At 37.4% G+C, this 19,118-nt stretch overlaps 1 protein-coding gene across 8 annotated transcripts in view; it reads left to right on the top strand.

Annotated features, from left to right (window-relative positions):
* PTPN12 (protein tyrosine phosphatase non-receptor type 12) overlaps positions 1-13,781 on the top strand; it is an 84,121-nt gene extending 70,340 nt beyond the window's left edge. For 5 of the 8 annotated variants that reach the window (XM_072759884.1, XM_072759883.1, XM_026006099.2 and 2 more), the window contains exons 13-18: positions 3,517-4,493; positions 8,070-8,147; positions 9,055-9,122; positions 10,022-10,052; positions 12,575-12,682; positions 12,914-13,781. In XM_072759884.1, the coding sequence (XP_072615985.1) occupies positions 3,517-4,493; positions 8,070-8,147; positions 9,055-9,122; positions 10,022-10,052; positions 12,575-12,682; positions 12,914-12,975 (1,324 nt within the window). In that variant the 3' untranslated portion in view covers positions 12,976-13,781. The remainder of the gene's footprint in view (positions 1-3,516; positions 4,494-8,069; positions 8,148-9,054; positions 9,123-10,021; positions 10,053-12,574; positions 12,683-12,913) is intronic. The other 3 variants (XM_072759882.1, XM_072759881.1, XM_026006101.2) reach the window with 1 other exon arrangement.
* The last annotated feature ends 5,337 nt before the right edge of the window (positions 13,782-19,118 follow it).

Genomic DNA, 19,118 nt, shown 5'->3' with positions numbered 1-19,118 from the left:
AATTTTCTTTTTTATTTATTTAACTTCATTGCCAGTTAATGGAGTTGAATAAACAGCTAGGGAATAGATCCTGTTAGGAATTAATACATACCAAATAGGGAGAGAAAGAAAAGGGTTATTTATTTATTAAGTCAGAATATAATGTTAGTAACCATCTGAAGAAGAATATATTTAGATCCTTATATCAAATATCAAAGCAAGCTTCAGATAATTAAGAAAGTCAAATTATTAAAACAAAATATAATATTTGGCAAACTTTTATAGGAGGGGGATATCCTAGAAGGGATAAAGGAAATTACAAAGGACAAAATTGATCTATGTGACTAATTAAAACTTTTAAGTTCTAATTGAATTATTCCTAATTGGCACCCTTTAAGATAAATAAGGGAAGATTTTGGCAAAATACAATTTTGGCAAAATGCAAAGTTATGCATCCTTACTGTAATTCTCTGATTCTTGTGTTGGTTTCTTTTTACTGTTAGAAATACTTTTGATCCCTGGCATAATTTTAAAAGTTATTGATAAACAGTCACAATATTTAATAAAACCAAGAAATAAAGGATAAACATAAGTAGAACATTGTTCTTAACTCCAAAGTTTAAGCAATATAGGATATACTACTGTTTTGGTTTAAAAAAAGTAATCATTTGCATTGTTTTAACATCTACTATGTATGTTTTCTCATCTTTTTTGTTGTCTATTCTATAGATAGTGATATGTCAAAGTGATAAGTGATGTCACAAACTCATTGATTTAAACCGTGATTTTGATTACAGGGATATTAACATAGCTGCTTTCCAGAAGAATTGACCTGCATAGGCTAGCAAAGTTCAGCTGAGAACACAAATCTCTTATCTTCCAGTCCAGTAATGCTTTTTGTCATTATATGCTATTACCTCCCTAGAAAAAAGTAGAATAGTAAAGGTTTTTGTGTTTTAAGTGTTAGGTTCTAATTTTTTGGTTTCCATTTCCTTCATTTCCATACTCTTTCCACCCCATATGCAATTTAGCCTAAATTATTGTAAGAAAAGTAATTTTTGGTTTTTAAATAAAACATCAATTTGAAAAAAAATTATAGTCACTTGTTTTAAGACTTGATCAAAGAAATGTAAAATTTTTTATTATAAAGTTCATGTCTTTGTGTTGAAATGATGGGCCTTCAGAGTATAGCTTCAATCTACTTTTATAGCCTTATTTTTCACTATTTCTCCGAACTGTTGTATTCATTGTTCTGTCTTCTTCTGACACTGGTACAACGCTTATTACTATGTGGTAGGTCCTGAATATTTTGCTTTATTTTTAAGAAGGGAAAAATAAGCCTTCTTCCAAAGAGATCAGATTAAAACCAATACTTGCAGTAAGAATTACCCAAGTCATATGTCTATCAGTGGAATTTTTTTTACATCAGAATAGTAAAAAAAAAAAGGAGTATTAGACATTATAGTGGAAAATCTGTATGTAGTGTGTGTGTATGTATGTATATATATGTATATATATATATGCTTTTTTCAAATATATGCTTTGACTTTCTTTATATATATAAATATATATATAGCACATACCATATGTAACGCATACATATATATGTGCTTTTTTCAAGTATATATATATATACACTTTGACTTTCTCTAATATATATATATATGTATGTATGTATGTATTTGTGTGTGTGCATTGGGCTCCCTGCCTGGTGGGGAATCTATTTCTCCCTCCCCCCTGCTCATAATCTCTCTCTCAAATACTTGGTAAAATCTTAAAAAAAAATTAAGTTAAATAAATTAAAAAGAAAATTGCCAACATAATGGATAAAAAAAATTATATCACAATGGATTTTGAAAGTTCCATGATGAGATTTTAGGACATCAAGAATCAGAAAGAACCTAAAAGCTCTAAGAAAGAGAGAAAAAAAAAACAGTTCCCATTTAAAGGAGCAGGAATCAGATTATAAAATTGTGAAGGAGGGGTGCGTGCATGGCTGGCTCAGTTGGAAGAGCATGTGACTTCTTGATCTCAGGGTCATGAGTTTGATCAGCCCCACGTTGGATATAGAGATTACCCCCCATCCAAAAAAAAAAAAAGAAAACCACTTAAAATTATGAAGGAAAATTATTTTTCATCTAGAATTCTTATCTTTTCAAAAAATCGGTAACTTGAAAATATAATATTCAAATATACAAAAGCCTCAAGAAATTTGCCTCCTATATACAGATTTTTTTTTTTTTTTTTAAGAATTTGTTTTTTTGGGCAGCCCCAGTGGCTCAGCGGTTTAGCACCACCTTCGGCCCAGGGTGTGATCCTGGAGACCTGGGATGGAGTCCCACGTCGGGCTCCCTGCAGGGAGCCTGCTTCTCCCTTTGCCTGGGTCTCTGCCTCTCTCTCTTTCTCTCTCTCTCTGTGTCTCTTGTGAATAAATAAATAAAATCTTTTTTGTTTTTTTATTTGAGAGAGAAAGTGGTAAAAGATCAGCGGTGGGGAGGGGCAGAAGGAGAGGGATAAGCATACTCCTCACTGAGCCGAGGGCCTGATGTGGGGCTCGATTGGAGGGCCCTGGGATCATGACTGTGCCAAAGGCAGATGCTTAACTGACTGAGCCACCCAGGCGCCCCTGTCTCCTGTATAGTTCTTGAGAAGCAACAGAAGAATATAATTAGGGAAAGTTAAGATGGGACCTAGAAAACTGGAGAGTCTGACACAGGAGAGAATGTTAGTTCTGTGGTGGCCTAGGTAGTCACTGGTACATACTGGAGTAGGAAGCCCAAGAATCTAAGAGGGACACCTGTGGTATTGATGATTATCTAGTCTGCTTGATTAACCAATTGAGAGGAAGTACACAAATCTATATGAACGTTTGAAGAAAAGACGCCTGGGTGGCTAAGTAGTGGAGCATCTGCCTTCGGCTCAGGGCATGATCCTGGGGCCCAGGATCGAGTCCCATAATGGGCTCCTTGTGGGGAGCCTGCTTCTCCCTCTGCCTAGGTCTCTGCTTCTGTGTGTCTCTCATGAATGAATGAATGGATGGATGAATGAATGAATGAATAGAATCTTTTTTTTTAAAAAAAGAAAGTCTGAAGAAGGGCAGAGTTACTGATGATATAGAGAACTAAGCCATCTGAAACCCAAGGCAATTTTAGAGAAAAACAAGAAGTTGTATGAGAAAATATGGGAAATCATGTTGTCTTGGGTGAGAATAATATCTATAGTTATAAGATTGAACTAGCTAAGTGTTACAATATAACAGTATTGAGAAGACAAAAGATACATAGTAGGAAGACAATGGAGAACCTTGAAGTAGATCAAGAAATAACAATTTGTGCATTTTGAAATATTTTAAATAATGGAGGTGAATCTTAGAAGCAGCTATTTAAGAAGGTTAAAAGTTGATGTCCCTGGAAAGCTGAAGGGCTGTAAACAGTGTACATGTATTGCCTTATTAAACATTAAATTTTGACAGTTTACAATTCTTTATTCATAAAAGGATGAACATTCTCATGATGCCCTTTTCTTAATGTTTTTCAGTTGCCTTGTAGAAGGGGATGCCAAGGAAGAAATACTTCAGCCACCGGAACCTCATCCAGTACCACCCATCTTGACACCTTCTCCCCCTTCAGCTTTTCCAACAGTCACAACTGTGTGGCAGGACAATGACAGATACCATCCAAAGCCAGTGTTGCACATGGTTTCATCAGAACAACATTCAACAGACCTCAACAGAAACTACAACAAGTCAGCAGAACTTCCGGGGAAAAATGAATCAACTATTGAACAGATGGATAAAAAACTGGAGCGAAATTTAAGTTTTGAGATTAAGAAAGTCCCCCTCCAAGAGGGACCAAAAAGTTTTGATGGGAACACACTTTTGAATAGGGGACATGCCATTAAAATTAAATCGACTCCACCTTGTATAAGTGATAAAATCTCTAAGTTACAGGAATTGAGTTCAGGGGATCTAAAAGTTGATGATGTTTCTCAGAATTCTTGTGTAGACTGCAGTGCAACACAGTCAAATAAAATTCCACTTACTCCACCGGAAGAATCACAGAAGAATTCAGGCACACCTCCACGGCCAGACCGCTTGCCTCTTGATGAGAAAGGACATGTAACATGGTCATTTCATGGACCTGAAAATACCCTCCCCAGGCCTGATTCATCTGAAGGCAAACCTTCAGATATCCCATGTCAAGCAATGAAAACTGTGAGTGTAACACCAAGCCCCACAACACCAGTTGAAACCCATGATCTTGCAGATCATCATAACAGTTCGCCTCTATTCAGAGCACCCCTCAGTTTTACTAATCCTCTTCACTCTGATGATTCGGACTCAGATGAAAGGAACTCTGATGGTGCTGTGACCAAGAATAAAACTAATATTTCAACAGCAAGTGCCACAGTTTCTGGTGCCACTAGTACTGAAAGCATTTCTACAAGGAAAGTATTGCCAATGTCCATTGCTAGACATGATATAGCAGGAACAATACATTCAGGTGCTGAAAAAGGTAATAACAACAGTATCTAACACTTGAATATTTTTACTGTGTGCCAGTTACTGTGTTAAGCATTCTTCTATATTAATTATGTTTTATTCCATATTTTGCTCTAGTACCTACAGCAAAATTTCATTTTTTAAAAGTCAGCTTCTATTTGTTACCTTAATTTGGTTATTAATTGCATTGCTAGGTTTTGTGTTTCCCAAGTATTTCAGTTGTAACTGAAAATTTTTGTGCTTTAATTTTTTTCCTCCTGTGCTACAGTTTTTAGTACTTTATGTAGGTCAAAAGATTTAACTGACTGAAAATCAGAAATAATTTAGGGAAGATAGAATTGCTTAAAGTAACAATTTAATTTTATCTATGTTTATCACAGACTTTAGTTCATCATCTTTTTTATGTTTTAACTACAGAATACCTTTAAAAAAATTCCCTTCACAAAATTCTTGCAAATGAGGCTACTTTTAGCTCTTGAGAGTAACCAAAAAGCAAAATTCCAACTACTCAGCAGAATATGGGAAATTTAATTCAGTCAGTAGTGAACAGGGTATATCTATCCTCCTTATGTAAGTCATTGATACTATTAATTAATGACTCTCTTTTTAAAACTTTTCAAGTAATATGTGCACTTGGTTCCCAAGTTGAATTATTTGTTGTTGGAACTCATCTTTGATCTACTGAGATAATTCTGGCTGCCTTCTTAAATAGGCCATAAGTTGAGAGCAAATGTAATAAATGTGAAATCAGTTACTGGTAGATTGATTATCAGTGGTCATTTACTTGTCATTGAACTTTGGTCATCACCTACATAGGCTGGTATTTACAAAGTGCAGGCAGTGTAAGTACCGTGAACTTGAAAGATAACTTTCTTTTTCTATTTCTGACCTAATGAGTACTATCTGTACTGTGATGCCTTTATTCTCCCCAACTCACACATACTGTGTTTTTTAATCTTGAGAATGTATTTGATAGAGTAGGTGAGAATCCAAGGTCGTTTCTTAAATTTACAGAATTTTCTGTAGTCTTGATTGTTTTGTGTGTGTGTGTGTGTGTGTGTGTGTGTGTTTAATTCAAGAGAGAGAGAGAGGAGGGGGTAAGGGAAAAGCCAAGGGAGAGGGAGAAGCAAACCACCCTGAGCACAGAGCCCAGTGGAAGCTCAATCTCAGGACCCAAGCTAAAATCAAGAGTCAGACACTTAACTGACTGAGCCACCCAGGCAACCGTCTTTTGGATCGTCGTACGATAATGGTTACCACAATAAATACTACTTTACCAGTTTGCTATAATTTAAGTTTGTTAATATCTTTTTTCTTCTTCCACTTCAGAATTTGGAAAATAATAGCCAGGTTGTAACTAACACAAGGAAATGTGCTGACAAACTTTCATTTTGGGCTTTTGTAGGATATCAGGCATGCATCTTGTACCTGGGAAATTTATTTCTCTAAACCATTAGTAGAAATAGAATTTGGTGTGAGGGCAGGAAGGATACATGAAAGTTACTGCTACGGGACTAATCTTCTGGTGGTGACAGTATTTCTTTAAAATACAAAATTCTATGTAAGGATAGTTGAAGTCTTCCTGCTGTAAACCAGCTCACTTCTGTTCTCTCCATTTTATTTGTATGTCAAAGCAAAGATAGCTGTAAATGTGATTTCTGGTTTCTTTTTGCCCTATTCTAACTATGCTAAATGAGTTTGGTATTAACTGAAAAAATTTTCCTGTTTAAGTGCTCTGTGCTGCAACGTGATTACAAGCAATTCTATTTTAATGTTTATTTACTTTGTTAGATGAACCACTGGCATAAGAATTAGGTTTTTGTTTGCTCGTTTTAAAACTTGTTATGGAGTTAAACAGAATAATTTTGTTTTGATACTTAAAACAACCTTTGCATTAAGTTAACTTCCTGGCTCTGAATTCCGATTTTAATATTGACTCAGGCCTCCGGATAGATTTCTCAAACATGACTACACTGAGTCCCCATTCAGTGTATGATTTGCAAAAGCCTGTGTAAAATGTCCAGTCTTTGATTGGATAACCTCTAAAAACAGAAGTTTATAACATAGGAAAGGCAATCTAGAGTTCCAAGGAAAACCAGAGCTGAGAAGCAAGAGCCACAGTTAGAAAATAAAAGTCTTTAAGAATAAAGACTGTCATGGGAAAAAGAAGTATAGAGTGTCTGAAAGATACCTGATATTTAATATAAACTAAGCAGGACTGTCCTTCCTGATCGAACTGGCACCACAATACAAGATTATGCATCCCTTCCTTCCAACAGCCGCCTCTTCAGTTGTGAGCTGTTATAACATAAGAGCAAGGGGAAGAATGGTGATGGCTCTGGTTATTACCACTGGATAAGGTGGATTGTTCTTCAGTGGTTTAACTTCATATGCAAGAGAGAGTTCCAGTACTAGTGATAGACACATAAAGTCATGGACTGGAATTCTTTTCTCAGCAGGACCCAGAGGCTATATTTTCTTGGGTCTTTAGCTAAATAATGTAGGAAGGACATGAGTAGTCATACCTGGCTTATGCTAGTTGAAAACTGAAAAGGCTTTATTGATTTTCAGTCTCTTTAATGCACAGCCTATCAGATAATGGTTAAATAGCAAAGTATCATGGCAAGACTGTTCGTTTTTTTAAAGAGAACAATTGTCAGGGCCCAGACAAAATAATATAGGATTCGTATGTTTCCCTTTCTTCACCCCATCCTCCCTAACTTTAGAGTCCATACAAGGAATTATATCCTCATATAGTCTTTACCTCCAGTGACACCTCAAAAGATTTAATACACCTTTAATAATTGGTAATATGCTAACTGATGAGGCTCACTTAGGGCATTATCTTTTCAAGAGTGAATCTTTTTTTATAGGTGAAAAGCTTTAATATGGGCTCAGTATTCTCAGTGTGGGTCTTGGCACTGTTCAGAAGATTTTAGGCATTAAATAAATGAACATTCAAAAAAATTTAATAGTTTATGCATATTAGAAAAATAACACTTCAAATTTGTTATTTTAGTCATTACTGTTTAAAATATGACCCCCCAAATAAATAAAATGTGGCCAAAGGATATAGTTAATTTAAAAATGAATGGGATTTAAAAAGTAAAATCAGGACAGATGATGGTATGTAGTATGGCAGAATTCAGGAGCGGAGTTAAGCAATTGAATCCAGCTTGGTAAAATACTGGCTTTTGTCAATGACCAAACCTTTCCTTTGTGGACTCCAAGCGTCAGCCTAATGGAGAGGTCCCTCGCTTTCTACTGAGGATTGTATTCAGATTCAGAGGGCAGAGTGAATAATGTCTGCAAGGTGTCAGGAAAGTCAGGAAGAGAGTCATTTTCTCTGTGCAGCGGTGATGGAGTTCATTCCACTTTGCTCATTAAGCTTCAATAATTCTTGATAACGAGTCAAGTAGTAAAGATTTGTTTGTTTTTGCATTTTTAAAAACTGGGTCTCTTAGATTAGGAATTGATTTTTACAATGTCAGTAAAATTTTATTTTGTTTAGATAACAAATTCATTCTTTAATGAGTTGATATTCTTTAACAAGTTCATAATTTGTCTGAATTTTATGTATTTAATATAGATGTTGACGTTAGTGAAGATTCACCTCCTCCCCTACCTGAAAGAACTCCTGAATCTTTTGTATTAGCAAGTGAACATAGTGAGTGTCTCTTCTGCTTTTACATTCTTCATACTATAATAATAAAATTCCAAAAAACATGGCTGATTTTAGTCTATATGCTATTGAATTGCAAATTTAAATTTAAATGCATAATTAAGTTAAGTTTAAAAAGAGGTTTGAATTGATACTGACAAATGTTTTTAATTCCTTGTATGAAAAATACTTTTATTTTTTTGAAAAATACTTTAAAGTGGTATTTTTTATTTGCTAAGATTGCTAAAAATGGCAGTTCAGTTATAATTGTTTTCGCAAGTTGGTATCTTTTCATTCACTAAAAATAGCAATATATATGAAAAGGCATAGTTTCACTGGGTGCCAGTTTAGGCAAATAAATATTTAACTTGGGTTGTAGGTGGGCATCAATTCAGTTGGTGTTAATTGAGGGAGATTTTAGGCCACATGAGTATCTGTGAGAACTGGGAAAAAGTGATTATATTCCAAAGCCTTGATAATATATTTCTCCTCTGTCTCTTCTTAAAAGAGTACAGAAACAGCTTTGTTAGATTTAGTGTCTTAGGCTCGCTCCGTGGGGTCCCTCCCCACTCAGTCTTATCTGAGTTACATTTTACCAATATTATATTTTAACAGATTTTAAGAATGTTAAAAACAGTGAAGCCATATACTTCAGTACTACTAAATGAATATATCTAAGTCTGTCACAGATATAGATTACAGTGAGCTTATAATGATGTAATAAACTGATAACTGAATTCTTGAAATTTTTAAGGAATGAAATTTAAAGGGATTTTCTTGACTTAATAAATAAGAGAATATTTTATAGAAGTGATAGTTTCTAAAAAATCTCTAGGGTCTGTTTTTGTATCTCACTGTAATGCAAGAAATGCAAGAATTAAGAATATTAATTGTAAGATTTCATTTTTCTCAGATATACCTGTAAGATCTGAATGGAGTGAACTTCAAAGTCAGGAACATTCTGAACAAAAAATACCTGAAGTGAGTCCTTTTGGGATGGGAACGGCTGTAACTCAGTATTTTTGCTCTTTTGTCAATTTATCTTTGTTACAATAACTGTAACCTTAAGACTGCTAATTATCATTTTTGATCAGCATTTCTGATGCTAAAGATTTCAGATGAAAAGCCTATATGAAATGTGAGACATGAAATTTTTTAAAAGGGCAACATGATATATATATGACTATCACTTCAGGGTGTCATTTTCCTGGACCCTTTTCGAAATTTGTAAATTATGCCACATTTTGAATCATTTTGGAGGTGTGAATAGAACAGAAGCTACATTTTCAGGGTCATAATACTGTCTTAGATTGCAACACTAACTACATAGTCCCATCCTTCGGTTTGTCTGGTCATAAGAGGTTTCCTCTCACAGTCAGGAAATGTTTGGTAGCTAAATATATTAGTCATGGGAAATACCATTTTTCATCGACATTATTATTTTTCATATTTCCCCCATATCTTAGTGTCCCCCAAATTAAGGGCACATCTTACAATTGATCAAGAAACATAATATACTTTCCTTGGCACATAAAATAGTGGTAACCTATACTCATGGTGTTATGTCTTACGATGTCATAATTTGATGAATATGGTAGAGGACTGGCAAAATAGAGTTGTGTGTTTCTTTGTGTAGTAGCTCCTGCGTTTTCAGTTTCCATCCAGAAGGAAAAAGTAGTTTACCTGTCTTTTTATTCCCAGTATAAAATACCATAACATTTAAAAAATTTTAGAGCCTAATTGAAAATATCATTGTTTTCTTTCCCTTTGACACTGAGAATCTTAATAGATCCTGATTTCTTGGGATATATACTCAGATTTTTCTGTTCTTTGTTACAAAAGGGATATATTGTAATAGCTATTAAATATCTTCCTTATAGGGCTTGATAACCCCTGGAAGTGAAAAATGTGGTAAGTAGAGTTTGCTCTAACTTAAAAATGTGGTAAGTTAGATTTTTGTTATAGATTATATTGATTAATTTCCATAAAATAGCATGTCCCATTCTGTATGTGAGAATGTGAAGGGCACTTCTAGAACCTGAACTATGTAGCATAATTCTCCCAACTTACTGTATCAGATACTATTATCTGGATAATATACCCAGATAAATCTGGAAAGTAACAGCATTTACTAAGGGTAGTTACAGGCTAATGGGAAAGAAAATATTTTAAAAATATTTTTGTTTTATTTTCTGCTGTGCATCAAATAAACACTTAGAATCTAGATCAGACAGTGATTTGAATAAATGTCCCAAATTCACCAGATTATTGAATGAGGTCCCTAAAAGTCAGTTGTTTTAAAATTTTCCCTTCTAGGACTTCTGCCTTCGTGAAGGACCAATAAGATTGTGTAGCTCAGCCCAGTTAGAATGCCAAATGAGAAAATTGTTCTGCCACATTTCTTATACCGAAATGGTAGAATACATCAAGTTATTATTAATTCCTGTATATCAGTGACCATGAAAGCAGCTCATCAAACATCCTAGCCAGACTGATGAATTCCCCGAGTTGATCGGCCCTCTGCTCTAGCCCCCCTCCCTGCATCTTTGTTTGACGCGGCTCCATTCCCTCTCATAAATTCTCATTACTCTTTGTCTACTTTTCTGAGGCAACTTAAGGAAAGAAACAGCAGCTTTAGAGTCAAACCCATCTGGTCTGGAATTTCATTTTTACCATATTACTTAATTACTATGTGACTTCGGGCAAGTCACTTAATCTTAGCCTCGGTTTTTTTCTCCATCAAATGGAGGTAATAACAGCACCAACCCTAGAGCACTGCTGTGAGGAGTTAATCAGATCCCATTCGTGGACTATCAGCTCTGTGCTCCGCAAATGACGGGAGGCACTCGGATGGAAGCAGGCCTGTTACTGTTACTGTTTTTATTCTGTTACTTCTGTCACTATTGCTGGATCCATGGGCCCTTTATTTCGTATTGCACGCTAACTCCTTTCCCGTTTCTCTTCTCCAGCCAGTGTAGGCACCGACCTCCATTACTCTTGTCATGCTTGAAATTACCCTCCCATTCTTGCTCCTCCCTCTCATACCATTTTATCCCTTGAAACTCCTGAATACTGCTGAGAACCTCACTCCGTTTCATAGATTGAGCCTACAATTCTGGGTCTTTATCCATAGTTGAGCTCTTAGCTTTGCTTGGTTATCTCATATACTCTAGTTGGTATCCTTTTTGTTTTTCTTGCATTTTCCAAATCTTTAATTTCTTCTGGGCAACCCTCAGGGGTCCCTTCCCTCATCTGGAGCTTTCTACTATGCCTCATTAAACTTTGCTTTGCTGCCCACACCCCCACACCCCTGAATTAAATAAATATAAATACGTACATAAGAAATCTCTAATTTCTTCTGAAATTATCAGTCCTACTGACTTACTCAGTAGGTGACCTTTTACTTCACTGAGAAAATTGAAGCCTTTTCAGTAGATCATCAGTTTTGCCTAGTAGAAGCCAGTCCTGAAACCAGTAGTTTCACCTCCCTGCCTCTCCCCTCAGTCCCCATTGCACTCTGCATCATTTAACTGTAAGACTTACCACATCAGTATAATAATAATGTGCTTGTCGGTCTCTCCTACTAGACTAGGCCTTGGCTTGTTTTTGTTCTGATCTTGAGCTGAACGATTAACTTCTACGTTTTTAAAGAGTTGTTTAGGGGCCTCTGGCTGGCTCATTCTGTAGAGCATGTGACTCTTGATCTCAGAGCCGTGAGTTCAAGCCCCACATTGGGTGTAGAGTTTACTTAAAAAAAAAAAAAAAGGTGTTTAAAAACAACCAAAAAATCAATGAAGAATATGTGACAGAGACTGTATGTGGCTTGTAAAGCCTCAAATATTTATTTTCTAGCCCTTTATAGAAAAAGTTTGCTGACCCCTGTCTAAACTATAAGCATTTTAAGGACAAGGATCATGTATTCTTTGACTTGTATTCCAAGTTTCCATAAACGTTTCTTTAGCAAAATTTCTTTTGTTACTAATCTTATGCATTGGTAATTAAATAAGTAAACTAAAATTTCAGTGATGTAAAACTTTCAAAAAAAAATTAGAAGCCAGTAGTCCATTAACTATGAACTTGATTGTCATTGATTTCCATATAAAGACATTCACTTGCAATTATTGCCTTAGCACACACTGTAACTACTTTAAGGAAACATAAAATGGCAATATTGAGGTTTATTAAGTAAAGTTAAGAGCATAAGGAGAATGCATACATTGCGTGAAGATTTCTAGGTCCCCTCAGGAACACCTAACATGATTTTCCTATGTTCACTACCATTACATTTATATGTATCTGGGCCTCTAAAATTATGATGCCCAAGAGAGAAAACTTGCTCTTTTAACTTAATACAGACATTAAAATGATTAGAGGATTTTACATATGATGCTACACATGATGGTGATTAACAATGGCTTTATTTCGCATTTTAGATCATCCATCAGGAGGTATTCACACAGAAACTTGTACAGAATGTCCAGCCATTTTCAGTAACCAGAAAGATCAGATATCAGAAAGTCCAACAGAGGCCACAGATATTGGTAATTTGTTTGCTCAGTAATTTTAAAGCTTTAATTATGTAGTTAATGCTGGCAAGAATGAGAAAAGGTTATTTGCCATCATTTCAGGCTTTCCTTAAGGCAAAGTTTATCAAACTTTGTGCTGTGATTTATTCAGGTTCTTAAATGAAATACCTAAAGCAAATTAAGAATTTTTAGTAAACTATAATACATCCTGGAATCTGACCAGCTACTATGGTATTGTGATTACAGGTTTTCGTAATCGCTGTGGGAAACCCAAAGGACCAAGAGATCCACCTTCAGAATGGACATGATTCAGGGAGCTAAAAGACACTTTAAATTATACTGGAAAATTCAAGTGCCACCGAAAGCCAGATTTATAGTATTCCATCTTAAAAATGTGGGACTAACAGCAGCGTAGATTGTTACCTTTGTATTTTTTTGCTGGGACCATCTACCTGCCTTATACTACACTTAGGAAAAAGTATTACATATGGTTTATTTTGTAACTTCAAGTATTATTGCCTTAATGTCTCTTAACCCTGTTACACGCTGCTTGTAGACATGTTAATATAGTAATACTTTTATGATAAATTGAGTTTAAGGACTACTCTTTTGCTAATGTTTTATCATGTATGCATTATTTTGTATATGTACAGGGCAAGTAGGTATATAATTTGATAAAGTTGCAGTCATAAAATATTATTAACAGAAGATGTAAGAAATTTCTGCATGGTCTAAATCTTTGTGTACCTTATTTGTAAATTATTTGCCCTGAAGTTTTAGAAAATAGTTTCTGAATTTTAAAATTGCTGGATTCATGCAGCCAGCATTGCAGGTTATCAGAGATCAAAGATTGTAATAATAATACATTTTGTAAATTGTAAGCAAAAAGTTATTTTTATATTATATACTGTCTAATTGTCTATCCTAATTGTCCTTGTTTTCATCTAGTCATGGAGATTCAGTAAGTGCCTTGGAACAATATTGAATTCTCTTAGCTTGTGTGTGTTACTTTAATATTTGAACTCAAGTGGGATTAGAAGACTATCAAAACACATGTATGTTTCAGGATATTTGACCTGCCATTAAAAAAACAAAAACAATTTTACAGTGCCAACCTGTCTTAGTTTTTCATTCCTCATTCCTAGCAAATTAGAGTTAGTATTTGCCTTCCTGCTGGCTCTTTAAGTCCTTACGTTATGAGTGTGAATGAGGCTTCAACTCTTAAAGAATAGAGAGCGCCTCTGCAAAAACACGGCTTCATAATTCTAATACTTGAGTCAGCCCTAGGCAGCCTTCTCAGCTCGCCTACTGAGATCCAGTAAAACACCTAACAAACATCGCTGGCTCGGTCGGAAGAGCAGGTGACTCTTGATACTGAGGTCGTGAGTTCAAAGCCCCACATGGGGTATAAAGATTACTTAAATAAATAAAACTTTTAAAAAAAAGAATGTTTTGGACAAGCACCATAGATGACTGTGGTGCATAACGAAACTGGAGAGCCAGGCTCACGGGATCAAGCCTAACCTAGCAGATGATGCAAGACCCCATCCAAGATCTGTCTGCTGCTGCCTGTTGTAGTCTTAACCTACGCTTTATGTCTGCGCTCTGGTCATAATAAACTGTGGTTGACCCTCGAACAAGAAGGATTTGAAACAGGTCCACCTATACGTGATTTTTTTTTTTTTTTTAAAGATTGATTGGTTGCACAAGAGCCTGCAGAGGGAGGGGCAGAGGAAAAGGGAGAGAGAAACTGTAGCAGACTCTGGCTCTGAACCTGGAGCCCAATGTGGGGTTCAGTCTCACCACCTGAGATCACAACCTGAGCCAAAACCAAGAGTTGGATGCTTAACTGACTGAGCCACCCAGATGCCCCAATATGATTTTTTTCACTACAGGCGGTACAGTACTGTACATGTATGTTCCTTAGGATTTTCACTGTTAAAATTTTTTTTCAATTTTTTATTGAAGTTTAGTTGACACATAATGTTACATTAGTTTCAGGTATATGACATAGTGATTCAACAACTCTTTGGTTACGCTGTGCTCACCACAGTTCTAGCTACCATCTTCACCATGCAGTGAATGCTGTTACATTACCATTGGCTCTGTTCCCTAGGCTATACCTGTCATCCCCGTGACTTATTCCTTCCATAACTGGAAGCCTGTGCCTCTCACTCCCAGGTGCTCCGTGTTGATGATTTTTTATTTTTAAAGATTTTATTTATTTACTCATGAGAGACACAGAGAGAGGGAGAGGAGAGACACAGGCAGAGGGAGAAGCAGGCTCCGTGCAGGGAGCCAGATGCAGGACTCGATCCTGGGATCACACCCTGAGTCGAAGGTAGACGTTCAACCACTGAGCCACCCAGGCGTCCCTAATTTTCTTAATCATCTTTTCTCTAGCTTACTTTATTGTAAGAATATTGTATCTAGGGCTCAGTCAGTTGGGCACCTGCCTTCGGCTCAGGTCATAATCTCGGGGTCCTGAGATTGAGCTTCGTGTTGGGTTCCCTGCTCAGCAGGGAGTCTGCTTCTTCCTGAGCCTCTTCCCCCTGCTCTCATGCTTCCTCTCTCTTTCTCAAATAGTCTTTAAAAAAATACTGTATCTAATACATACACAAAATATATGTCAACAGACTTTATGTTAGCAGTAAGACTTCCAACAGTAGGCTGGTAGTAGTGAAGTCAAAGTTCTAAGAAGATATTTGACTTCACAGGGGGCCCTAACTTCCGTGTTGTACAGGGTCACCTGTACTTAAAATTTCCTGAGCCCCCATTCCGTACTCCTACTATACCCTCTGTCTTGAACACCCTACTTTTGTCCTTGTTCTGGTGAGCCCTACTCATCTATCACAACTGATTCAAGTGTTGCATCTTCCATTAAGCCCTTCATCTCATTCTGTTTCCCACACCAAGTCAATCAGCCGTATTCTCTTTGTGTCTGTCTACACTGTATCCTATTTATTTATTAGTGTACTTGGTTAGACTTCCTGCTCTACTAACCTAGCCCCTTGAGAGAAATGATCATATTTAGTGAAAATTTTGGTGTGTGTGTGTATATATATATATATATATATATATATATATATATATGTTTGAAAACAGCTAAATGTGCAAAGTAGAACTAATTTTGAATATATGTTTTCTTGAACGTTGTCCTGACAGAGGAGAAAATAAATGTCAGTTGAATAGGTGAATTGAATCCAAAACCATAGCACATGTTAAGATAGCTAATCCACACCTGATTTTGATTTACATTCCCAACCACCCTTCTATTATAAGTCTTTGTATTTTCAAACTTCGTACCTCTTGACACAATTTAAAGCATTCACATAAATACACTCATGGAGCGAAGCTTAATAATAGATTGTTCATCTACTTGTCCCTGCTCCTGGAGCCAGCTCGGAGAGTGGTCAAAGACATCATCCACTCACTGGGAGTGCTTTTCCAAAAATATATCCATAGTGTCCAAACTGAATAGCTGGCTCTGTTCTGAAGACATCTATACGTATACGTTAAAGATTTTTTTCATAATTAAACCAAAAAAAGTTTTGTGCCAAATGTGAAGGGGAGCAATAAAAAGAATGATTGCAATTTGCAATCTGAAGCTTTTGAGAGAGACTCAAAGAATGCCATCTTAATTATATTGAGCCCTAAAATGTATGCTGATTGTAATATTTTTGTTGAAATACGTATTTGGTACTCTTGATTACAATCCATGAAATCATTCTAGTTTAATCCTAAATATAGGATTAAATTGAATTAAAGCACTATTGTGCTAATTTGGGAAAAGTTCTTGCTGTTGTTTTCTTAGATATCTCAATACCTGCTTTTAGTGACGTTACTCTGGATATCTAAAATTCAGATTCTATTAATAGCTTTCCTTTTTTATTATTTTTTTAAGTAAGCTCTGTGTCCAACATGGCACTTGAACTCACAACCCTGAAATCCGGAGTTGCACGCTCTACCAACGGAGCCAGCCAGGTGCCCCAAGATTCTACTGATAGCTTTCTAAATAATGAAATGTGATCAACTTCAGTTTTTAAATATTCTCTAATACTGGATCTTTGTTACACAGCTCTTAAAGGCCAGAAGCTCACATTTTCATTCTGGCAGATGGAGAATTGCAAAAGCTTTAAACTAAGATTTTGGCACATAACCACTCAGTAGGAAGCCCTTGCATATTTGCTAAAAATGCAAAGCAGATGTAGTTTTGAATATGAACTGTATTTTTTTTTTAAACAGATTTGCTCCAATCTGTTTCCTTAGTTATTTGCCTTTGAAGGTGCACAAATCTCAGAAGATGTGCACATCAGATAATTTAACCAGTGGAAAGCAGCTATCTTGTGTGGCTCTGAAGGGCGTGTCTCCGTGTTCTACCTACAACAAATCTGGGCTTTGCTGAATTAGTGGGGGAAGGGAATTCCAAAGATTCCAGTCGTTTTACATTTTTTAGAGATAGCACGGGGTAGGTAACCGCTATCCTGACCTAATGTCATAGCATTTGTGACTTGAGAATGTGCTTCTGGCTCAACAAGAACATACCCTCTAGGGGCGCCCGGGAGGCTCAGTTCAGCGTCTGCCTTCCGTTCAGGTCGGGATCCCAGGAGCCTGGGATCAAGCCCCCTGACGGCTCCCTGCTCAGCGGGGAGTCTGCTGCTCCTGTGCCCTGTGCTCTCGCTCTCAAATAAAATGTTTTTTTAAAAAAGCAAAAACATTCTTTAGCTACCACGGAGTTAGCCCCAAATAGCCAAACAGGAAAACAATTCTAAATTTCTTAAAATACTAAAAAAAGAAAAATCTTAAAATACTGTTTTTCTTTTATCATTAATTCTTTTATTTTTCTCCATAGTAACTTTTTTTTTTTTTGCAGTGAGAACTTTCAAGATCCACTCTCTTAGCAACTCTCAAATATGCAATACAGTATTATCAACTACAGTCACTGCACAGTACATCTCCCTGGCTTGTTCATTATACCTGGAAGTTTGGACTACTGACCCCCTTCACCCATGTTGCCCACCTTGCCCCTCAATATTTTATTTTTTTCTGATTGAAAAATTCCTTGGTAGGATGGTTTAGTAAGTACACAAACGTGCAGATCATCTATACCTCTGTGATTTTTTTTTTAAATTTTTATTTATGATAGTCACAGAGAGAGAGAGAGGCAGAGACACAGGCAGAGGGAGAAGCAGGCTCCATGCACCGGGAGCCCGACGTGGGACTCGATCCCGGGTATCCAGGATCGCGCCCCGAGCCAAAGGCAGGCGCCAAACCGCTGCACCACCCAGGGATCCCAATAATACACTGTATTAAACATAAAACCTAAGTATTCGGCATTTCTCATTGTATTTAAAGTAAGCACACAATAACAGTTTCATGCAAAATATTTAAAATACCAATCTAGGTATATTACATGTCATAATGTGAAAGATATAGAGATTAGCTGAGATAAACATTAGAAACATTTTTAAAAATTAAAATTCTATATATGCACATTTCATTATTTCAGAAGTGAAATGCAGTTTATAGGGGATTTCCTATTGCTAGTCAATCAGCAGGACAAAGTATTCTTACCATCTTTTCAACCTAAGGCGAGCTGCCCATTGTTCTGTTACTGTTCCACCTGTCACTATCCATTTCCCTGTAGTGGGAGTAAACTGTAATGCGTATGTAAACTGTAATGCGTATGTAAACTGTAATGCGTTTGTAGGAGTTTTCCGTCTATACTTTCATGTGAATTCGCTTAGGAACGAAGATTTCTGAAAGTTGCATTCTTTGACACAGGATCTTAAGTAGAGCCTTTGTGGTGGCTGCAGGCGCTGGAACGTCGGCTGTTCCCCCGGTCGCCAGGCGGGGGCGGCAGAGCCAGCCCGAGGCGCCCCGAGGCCCTGCGCGCCCGGAGCCGACAGCCGGTGCGCCTGGGGGGGCGCTGCAGCCGCGGGGGCCCAGGTGGGGGCCCACCTCGCAGGCGGCACGAGCGGTCCGAGGGCACCTGTAGCCTTCGAGCAGACTCAGGCTTGTCTCTGATTAACTTGCCTAAATCCTTGCGGGGCCCCAGCACCCTGATCATCTCGGACACAGGTCTTCCTCGTCATCCTAAAGCCTTGCCAGGGGGGGCGCTGCCTGCGGCCCAGGGCGTGGCCCCGGGTGCCGGGATCGAGCCCCGCTTCCCCCTCTGCCCGGGTCTCTCGGCCTCTCTGTGTTTCTCATGAATAAAATAAAATCTTAGAAAAAAATGCGGTCCTTGCCTTTGTCCTGTGCCTGAGGACAAGGAGGATCTTGAGGACCGGCCGGCAAACACGCCCCGAGCTCCTGCGGGCGCAGGCCGCGGCTCCCGGGCGGGGGGTGGGGGCGGGGCGGGGGGGGCGGGGTGGGGGGGGGTGGGGGGAGCCGTCCTTAACCCCGTGTGGGGAAGTCGGGGTGCGGTTCTGCGGGATGAAGGCGGGGGGGG

Source organism: Vulpes vulpes, chromosome 5 (assembly GCF_048418805.1).
Source record: "Vulpes vulpes isolate BD-2025 chromosome 5, VulVul3, whole genome shotgun sequence".
Lineage (NCBI taxonomy): Eukaryota > Metazoa > Chordata > Mammalia > Carnivora > Canidae > Vulpes > Vulpes vulpes.
The sequence above is the reverse complement of the archived record's forward strand: the minus strand, read 5'-3'. Positions and strand labels throughout refer to the sequence as shown.